Source organism: Dermacentor albipictus, chromosome 10 (assembly GCF_038994185.2).
Source record: "Dermacentor albipictus isolate Rhodes 1998 colony chromosome 10, USDA_Dalb.pri_finalv2, whole genome shotgun sequence".
NCBI lineage: Eukaryota > Metazoa > Arthropoda > Arachnida > Ixodida > Ixodidae > Dermacentor > Dermacentor albipictus.
The window spans coordinates 2572729-2582369 of NC_091830.1; the positions used below are offsets into that span (position 1 = coordinate 2572729).

Below are 9641 nucleotides of genomic sequence, written 5' to 3' on the forward strand. Positions count from 1 at the left end.
GAGAGAGACTGGATGGAAGCCCACAGCACAGTACATGCGACAGAAAACGTTACCATAGACTATGCTTTTCACCAAGGAAAGAAAAACATATTCGCTACCGAACGTCTTGCGGCGCACGCACGTCCTCGGTAAGTTTTCAGAAAACTGGAGCCACGAAAAGCTCGGATCTTTTGGCACATCCACAGGGTTCTGCTCTGCAGACGTTGATCAGCAAACACACACCGCAGAGGACCAGCTTATCAGCTTTAGAGCTCCGCATCCCACTGTTCTGACGCAGAGATAACTACTTTAGGCGCTTTGTATAGTAATCCACACATTTTTAGTGCCGACTTCATGACTTGACACTATACTCAGCTATTTCCTTAGTGTGTTCACTCGCTTTTTCTTCAGTCGATGGCACCGAAGCCTGTGATGAGCTCTAAAACATTGCCATGAAAGGGCCACAAAACTATGTAAAAGATGTACGGAGGGCACGATCAATAGCCATAATTGAAGAAAAGGCAGAAAAACGGAGAGGCTATTATGCTTCACTAAAGTTAATGTATGAATGGCGTTGTGAGAGACTGCCGAATTCTACGATTCTTTGAGCTATTATGATGACATGATCTGCTGCTGCTGTTAGTTGCTGCTTTCTACGTGACTGCGTGAGCTACGGAAAGAAGAATGATAGGTGTAACGTTAAGGGATAAGAAAAGAGCAGATTGGGTGAGGGAACAAACGCGAGTTAATGATATCTTAGTTGAAATCAAGAAAAATATATGGGCAAGGGCAAGACATGTAATGAGGAGGGAAGATAACCGATGGTCATTAAGGGTTACGGACTGGATTCCAAGGGAAGGGAAGCGTAGCAGAGGGCGGCGGAAAGTTAGGTGGGCGGTTGAAATTAAGAAGTTTGCAGGGACAACATGGCCACAATTAGTACATGACCGGGGTAGTTGGAGAAGTATGGGAGAGGCCTTTGCCCTGCAGTGGGCGTAACCAGGCTGCTGCTGCTGCTGATGATGATGATGACGTGACTATACAACGTCACTAATGGTCAATCAAAACAAAGCACTGCATAGACTGTGACCATTTTTTTCGTTGCCCTTAAAGACGAAACGATTTATCTACGGTGATCATGACGACAATTTATTGGCATCCCCTTTAAAACGGGGCGGTGACAAATAGTTACCTAGCTTCCATAACGATTCCATCAACGTCGCCGTACCTCTCTTAATGTCTATAAATGCTACCCTTAAAGGTCTATTCTGAGCTACTGAAATATCTTTGCACTGAGTTAGAACAGACATATTGTCCTCTAAACGTCCGCCTGGTCTGAATGCATTCTGTAGTTCCCCCAGTATATCATCTTGTCTACTCACTGTGACAGTTCTAATTTTATGGCTTGCACTGCCATTCTATATATCACTGACATTACATTAACTGGCCTGCATGAGCTCGTCTTTTCCTTACCGCATTTTTCTTGTAGATAAGGTTCATCTTGATTTCCCACTATCCAACCGGAATTTTCTTCGTTTCAATCACTTGCACTATGGTATTAGTCATCAGTTTCTTGCTCTTTGGACCGAAGTTTTTGATTAACTGTATTGGGATTTCATCGGGCCCCTCGGCCGTGTTATTAGGGACATTTTCTTCTGCTTTTTTTCCAGTAAACACTTTCTATGTTAAATTTTGATCTCTCAGGCTTCTCTGTTGTTGCTGGATCTGTGTGAGTATGAACTACGCTTTTCTCGTGCCAAAGTTATGCCTAATAACGTCTCTGATAAACCGCAGTGTATCGTCTCCCTCGAGCATGTTACCGTCTTCATCCAGTATAGCTACTTGCGAATCTTTAGTTGGAGCGCCGGGTGCTCTTACATAGTTCCAGCCATCCTGCTGCTGATCGTGCCCTCTACAGTTGCTCGCACTTCAGTTGGCATTGACAGGAAGCGGGCTCACTCACTGTGCCACGTCCGCTACCGGCAGCCCCAACGAAATGTCGCCAATAATTACAAATAGGGGAGAGCCTTACGCGAATGCCTTCACTGTATGTTTATGGGCAGTGTTCATGCTATATTACTAAGTATATTTCTCATTTTATACAAAGAATTAGTTAGTGAAGTTTAAATAAATTTTATTTATCTTGCTTAGTAGAGAATGTATCAATGCAAAAGCTGTTAAGATGTCGCAAAATGACTGATAACCTCGTTTAGAGCAAACTATAAGTGTTTCCTTTTTCCAAAGAAAAACGTGCACTGTCACGGTGTCACGTGTTTTCTTTTCCTCTTTTTTAATTTCCTGGGTTTTTTCTTGTAGTATTAATGCTGTTTTCCGTGCTTTCTCGGCATCCTCAACAACTCCTTTACTTATGTTATAAATTAAGCTAATTAAATTTAGCCTAATAAACGGTAATATACTTATTTGTGCGACAAATAACGCATGATAGCGAAGAACATGAAGACTTCTTTCTCCCTAGACGTAATAACTCACTGGAGTAGCCTTCCAAAAAAACATTTTCATACACTGACCCTATATTATTCAGGAAAACTTTATCTAATCATTTTGCCAACTTTTCCTAAACATAGTCTTCTCAGACTCCAACCCACATTTTCTTTTTTTTTCTTGTTTACTCTACCGGCACAATTTTGCCCTTTCGTTAATGACTCCCCCCCCCCCCCCCCCTATTCTACTTGTGACCTGTTCATTGTGTTCTGCTATGGTCACGCGGAATGAAGGCTTATGTAATGCCTCATCACCTTTAAGGAGAAATGAAATGAACATTGCCTATAAATGTACAATGGGTGCCTTTCGTGTGAAAGTACTCCGTTATTTTTTAATTTCCAGGAAACATTTTGTTACGGCAACCGGTATGTGTAGTCAACTAGAAGGCAGTGAAAGAGATATCCCTGAAATTGATCGATCATAGTCCCTGAACGAAAAAACCAGTCAAATACACAAAGGGCAAGGGGAGAGGTTCACACCACTACGACTGGGCTATCAACTGAGGTTTATTAGAATCGGTGTAGTCCCAGCAAGGCCAGCAGAGCATGCGCAACTGCATCATCGCTAATCACATAGCAGGAAAAGACAAGAAACGTTTCTATCGGGACCGACACTTGTCTTTTCATGCTATGTGATTAGCGATGATGCAGTTGCGCATACTCTGCTGGCCTTGCTGGGACTACACCGATTCTAATAAACCTCAGTTCATAGTCCAGTCGTTGTGGTGTAAACCTTTCCTCTTGTCCTTTGTGTATTTGACTGGTTTTTTCGTTCAAGTATGTACCAACAGGCCCAGATTTCAACCCTTCTGCATAGTCCCTGGTCATAGTATCATTCTCTGCTTTGCAATGGCTATAGAATTCTTCACATCTACATCTTTAAAAACGCAAGCCAAGATAGACAAGTTTCGACGAGCATTAGGGGCACCACAAGGAGACCGATGTGGTGTTGTACTTGCACCGAGGTAGCGAAAGCCGTATGCGAGGACCACCGGATGCTGGTAGATTTTGACGACCAGGGGCTCAAGCAGCTTGACACTTTCGTTGCTGTCATGATCCACAGCTTCGTCGAAGAACACGTACATGTCTTCTTTCTCCACCTGCTGCGAGAAAAGAAGGCTGTGCGCTGGTCATCGCGCGCATAGGGCGAGCAAGCGAGAGGTAGGTGGAAAAGGGCGAGGATGTTTATACGTTGGTGACTTCATAATGAAGGCACACGCGATTCTGGATGTCAGCAAAAAGAAAAAGCATAGCAGACTTGTGCGACCTTGCACAATCGCAGCCCAATTTCTAGAGAAGCTGCTGGCTTCGAGCGCCTACATTAGTATGTCTTCCAGAGCTCGTAATTAGCCCACCTAAAGCTCGTAAATAATTAGCTCGTAATTAACGGTGTCCGCACATTATTCATAGCGTTCTCATCATCCCTATAAGCACAAAAGGAACTAAACTTCGCATTTGCTTCCCCAGAACTCTAGGAAAATATTCTACAAACGAGGTATAACGCCGTTTCTTATGGAGAAAGCGGGCATTTAGTAGTTATCCCCAACGACCTTAATTAACCCATGAACATTAAACATTGCTCATATTCTTCCTGGCCCACCTGGAAAACGTGCGTCTAGTCGCACTAACAGCTTCGCTGTAAGTGCTACGATATAAACATTTTGACAGCAGTGCTACAGACCGCTAAAATGTATGAAAGATATGAGATCCAGCTTTTGTATCCAACACTTGCATTGTATGAGCTGTGATTCTATTTCCAGCTTGTCTCGAATTGAAAATGGCAGAATGGCACACTGGTGCGGGACTAGATAACAGAGAGAACGACATTCACGAAACAGGCTTTGAATATTTTGTGCGTAGAGATACTACTGCGCGGACCTCATGACAGTACTTGATGGTTCTCAGAGCTGTTTGCGTTCTAGTAATGAGCGATAAAGTGTTTTTCACTGTAAGACGTATAAGTGCAGCGCAAGTTTTTTTTTATGTGATAGTGTGTTCAGTACGACCTGCTGTTGTATATTGAGTTACCGCCTCAGTCAACTTTGTCGATTCAGTGCTGATACTGGCTACAAAAGAGGCGATGAAAGCGTTAGTCGACAGTTATTTTATCGTTGATCATTACGACCACCACCACAACAATCGTAATCATTATAATGATCGTCATCATTATCCTATTTTTATGCCTACTGCACGACGAAGGCCTCTCCCAGCGACCTTCAATTACCCCGGTCTTGCGCTAACTGATTCTAAGCGGTGCATGCAAAGTTTCCAATTTAATAGCCTCACCTAATTTTCTGCCATCCTTGACTGCACTTCAATTCGAAAGCGTGCGCATTTGGGCGGGTTGTCTCATGCAGTTGAGCCAATCAGCTTCCTTTGATACGCGTTTAGTTACTCTAATTGACCAGCGGCTATCCATCCTACGCATTACGTGATCTGCCGGGCTCCATTTTAGAATGCAGCCCTTAAGTGCCCGCTCCTGCGATGAGCGCCGGCGTGCCTCTGCGTTGGCGTCGTTGGCGTAACCGAGCGAACGAGCAGAACGAAGGATGAAAGAGCGAACGCAGAGTGCAACGGGGAATGAAAAGCGAAGAGAACGCGAGGAGGAAAGTGGAGCAGGAGGCTACAGTGAAAGCATGAGGCGGAAAGTGGAGGAGGAAGGCATGGCGAAAGCGTGAGAAGGAAAAGCGTAGTACCGCTCTGCGGCGACGATGGCTAGATGGCGCCCGAGTAGCGCGTGCGTAGTCGGTTCTCCCATGGCATGCGGCGAGCACGTCCAACCATACTATATACATAGATGAAAACAAAGTGCTGCATGAGCGGAGGTCTGTTTGCGGCGGCTGCTGCGAATCGCGTGTACGCGTCACCCGCGCGCTTTCTCTCGCGATCTCCCGATTAGCGAGGCAGTCGCGCTACACTTCGTTCCTTGCAACGTGCTGCACGAGGCAGATTGCCCGCCTCAGTCAGCATATCGTGAAAGGAAAACACGTTAGAGCTGCGCTCCAATTTCGCATTAGGAAGTATCGTAATCCTCAGTGAATTTATTTCCGCTTACTGTGAACTACAATATCGACTAACCCCGTTTGCTCTCCGAACCGCACCCCTCTCTTCCTGTCGCCTAAAGTTAAGCTTAACATTTTTGTTCCACCACTCGCTGCGCTCTCCTCAACTTGTTCTGAAGTTTCTTTGCTAACTTCCATGTTTCTGTCCCATATGACAGTACCCGTGGAATGAAGTGATTGTACACTTTTCCTTTTTTGATGATAACGGTAAGCTGCCGGTGATGATTTGGTATGGCGTATGCTCTCTAACCCATTTTTATTCTACTGTAAGCTTTCTTCTCGCGATCACGATCCCTTCTGAGTAAGTGACCTAGAAAATTTACTCCAGCGCAAATCCTAGGAACTGACTGCTGAACACGAAATCATATTCTCTTGCCACGCTATTGAGCATTACCTTTGTCTTCTGCGTATTAACATTCAACCCTACTCTTAAACTTTCTCGGTTAAGGTCCTCAGTCATTCGTTCCAATTTGATTTATAGTTATGACTACTTTCTTATGCTGACACAACCTCGAGGTAACGACTAAGAATCTCTTAATCAGTTTATATAACGGATTATGTATGGAGTAGCTCGCCGGTGGAGTTGATGGGTATGCTTCCTTGTGCGCGGACGAACTCGAGCCATTCAGTTCCCCGAACCGTGACGTGCGTGTGTGCCCTGTATTATTATTATTATTATTATTATTATTATTATTATTATTATTATTATTATTATTATTATTATTATTATTATTATTATTATTATTATTATTATTATTATTTTTATGAAATGCCGACCACGTCTCGGTGGTCGGCATTCTTCCTGTCCGCGTCCGTTACCGAAAATTTGGGCCGATCCCGGCGGCAGTTCAGTCCAATAGCAGTGGCTCGAAGCTTCTGCACCCCAGGCAGAGGCTTCAAGCAGTCTTAAAAGTGAAGCGAACAGTGCACACATTTTTCGGAATCACGCATATTACAGAACAGCATGCGTTTCAATAAAGAACAAGCAAGAAATAAGCATCCGAGCCACATAATTGATGATGAGGTGCTCCTGCTAACAATGTGAAGCACATAGTGCTCCCCGCAAACATTGTGCAAGCTACTGCGGCGACGGCAGCTTGTGACGTGGGGAGTGGTGTCCCTAGCCTTTCATATGTAAAAGAACTGGCCTAGCGACTGATTTAAATTTTGTTGCAGCACCGGTATGGGCGGCTGCGTGGTGTCAACATTACCATTGCTCCCATTACTCTAAAGCGATAAAGCATTGCATATCCCCCTCAGCAGTTGTGGTGGTGGTTTTCAACAGATTCGCTGGACATCCACTTTCGCAGGGCCGGGATGGCGAGTTACTTTTTATTACTCAGTAGTGAATCTTTGCGAAGTTATCTTTCTGACAGAGTATGCTATGTTAACGTCAATGACGAAACGTCTTCTTTGCACACGGAAACTAGTGGTGTGCCTAGGTTTAGGACAACTTCTTTTTAAAATTTTCGTTATTCACGTTTCTTTCCTTCATGGAGAATTCTTTTCTTCGATACGCTGATGACGTCAATATTTTAAAGGGAATTTTATATTGTTGATGACTGTGGCATCCTGCAGTCTAACTTGTTTTCCTACTCTAATTGGCGCAAAGATAAGGAAAAATGTCATGAATTTCATTCGTGAAAAATCAAGCATTTTTTTTTCTTGTTCAGTAAATTCTGTACCATTGTGTAATGCCTGTCAGATCAACGAAATAGGCGTATTCTTTGATACAACCTTACTCTTTTCTGATGACGCTAAACGCGTTGCAATGCGGGGCATGCGCTCTCCGGGCTCTGTTGGCAGGCTATCAAGGGAAATAGAAATCTAGAAATTACATTCGTCAACGAAGGGGATTTCTAGATTCAACAGCGGCATTATAGAGGGTGAACATTTTTAAGTTTTACGGAATTTTATAAATGACCGGTTGTATATAACATAATTCTAGTCATCGAAATGTATCATCCAGAGAGGGGGACATTACTTCAAGCTAATTACCAAAAATAAATAATAATTTCTGAATTAATTAATTTACGGCACATATGGCAATTTACGTATTGTAGCCAATGAGCTTGCAAGGCGTATCCTCTTGGAATTAAATTTCATAATGACACCAGTTTCGAGATATGCGCCATGAAAAATGCACTGTTGTTCCCCTTACTTTCTTGACAAGACGCTCTTTCATGCACTGACGTAGAAAAGTTACCGGAAAGCCCATGCACTTCGTGCCATATATTTGGAAATATAATGGAAACTAATGTAATCCTGGAGATTCATTTCAAGTGGATAGGTCTTTCAAACTCATAGGATACTATTACTAAATTGCAATATGGTAAAGTAACTAACAAGTTAATTACTGAAGTTTCATTACTTTGCTGAACTGGTGTTTAAGTTTCTCGTGATAATAATCTCCGCATCTTCGAATAATACAGCTCAAGGAGGAGAATTATGCTACCCGCCCAGGTGATATTTAAAAATTCCCGAAAACTTCAAAACGATCACCCGCGTAGAACGGGCCGAGAAAAAGTTTATCAGCGTATATCAACACCCCTTCGATAACATCGATCCTGGGCCACGTTCTAGCTCGGTTGAACTATAGTCACTGCCCTTATATCAGTGCCGACGTAATGACGCTGATGTTCTGTTTATCTTTAAACTCCTTCAAGGTATCTTAATCTGTCCCGAATTCCTAACTTGTATCGTTTTACGTGTTCCGCGCAAGATCACCGGAGAACATAGGCCTTTCCATATTCCTGCCTGTGGTCACCAACACTCACGCGTCCACAAAATACTGAGACTTTACAGCGCTTCTTTTCATAATGTCGATATCTTTCGTAACTCAATAGCATCGTTCCTTCCCCGGCTTTCCGTTGTTTCATAGTTTCAAACATTGCTCAACTGCCGTTCACCTCCTTGGTTTTTATGTACCTTGGGCTTTCTTGTATGTGAACTGTTCTTTGCATATTTTTTATTCATTGTGCTTTTTTACTTATATTCTTCTGTATTTTTACTTTCTTCTCCGTTGTTATACGGTTTTAATGTAGGCATGCGCCAGCACTAAGACCTTAGGGTTGCCTTGGGCACGTTAAATGATTGCTTAATTGATTGATTGAGTGATTCCAATATCTAGTTTCGTCCAGCAGAAGCACCTCACATTTAGCCAGCATAAAATGCAGTGCCTTTTGTCAATCATAGTGATTGCAGTGCTTCTTTCCTTAGTGTCGCGGTGCTTCTGTGAAATCACTTGGCTGCAGCGCTGTCAACGCAGAACGAGTCGCTTCCCGCGCGGTTTCTGACGCGTTTTTTCTCTCGCCTGCTCGGTGTTGTTGATGCGGAGCACGATGCCGAGTTTCTTTTCGCACGCCGTGAGCGCCGGCTTGGACGAGAGGAATCCGTGGACGGCGCTGTCTTGGCCCTGCTTTGACGGCGCGGCCGCGCAGGGCACCAGGACCGCCTTGGCCTTGATCTCGGGCCCAGCGGCGGCCGCAAGCGCGTTGTACGCCAGCGCCAGGGTGATAGACACCCAGGTCACACGGGGACTCATAGGGAAGCCGAAGCACAGCGTGGTTGTTGTTGTTGACCATCGAACGTGGCTCGTACCCACTTCAGGGGAACGGCCAAGAAAAAGGTGGTATGTTATGAAGAACTTTATTTAGGTCCTGAGGGATCAGTCTGTGACTGATGCGGGCCGCTCCCACGTCGGTACAGAGAGGCCGAGCCCCTCTGCCATCACACGGGCCCTCTGGATAGCCCTGAGTTGGTCCGCCAGCACTTCACTGTGCAGCATTCGCTGCCACCACTGTTCACCTCGAGAACCATCACCGGCCAACGCCAAGCAGCGCCACAGCATGTGTTGTAAATCGAGCAAACCCCCACACTTACTACAATAGACTGAAACCCCGCAGTCCGGATTAATTTTATTCATGATGACCGGGTTAGGGTACGTCCGTGTCTGCAGAAGCCTTAATGTAACCGCCTGCGGCCTATTTAATTTAGGATGTGGCAACGGGAATGCCCTGCGCCCTAAGTAATAGTGCTTGGTGATTTCGTTGTAGGTTAACAGTTGGTCCCTGTACTCAGGAGCGGGAGATCCAGCCCC

General features: G+C 44.5%; 1 protein-coding gene across 11 annotated transcripts in view; it reads right to left on the bottom strand.

The window, feature by feature from the left end:
* LOC135911960 (hapless 2) overlaps positions 1 to 9122 on the bottom strand; it is a 64397-nt gene extending 55275 nt beyond the window's left edge. For 8 of the 11 annotated variants that reach the window (XR_010567526.1, XR_010567527.1, XR_011509046.1 and 5 more), the window contains exons 1-2: positions 8856 to 9122; positions 3440 to 3583 (exon numbers count right to left, since the gene is read on the bottom strand). Coding sequence is in view for 8 of the 11 variants with exons in the window: in XM_065444326.1 (XP_065300398.1) it covers positions 3440 to 3583; positions 8856 to 9086 (375 nt within the window). In the remaining 3 variants the exon portion in view is untranslated. Of the gene's footprint in view, positions 1 to 3435; positions 3584 to 8855 lie in introns of all 11 variants that reach the window. The other 3 variants (XM_065444322.1, XM_065444325.2, XM_065444324.1) reach the window with 3 other exon arrangements.
* Between the last annotated feature and the right edge of the window lie 519 nt (positions 9123 to 9641).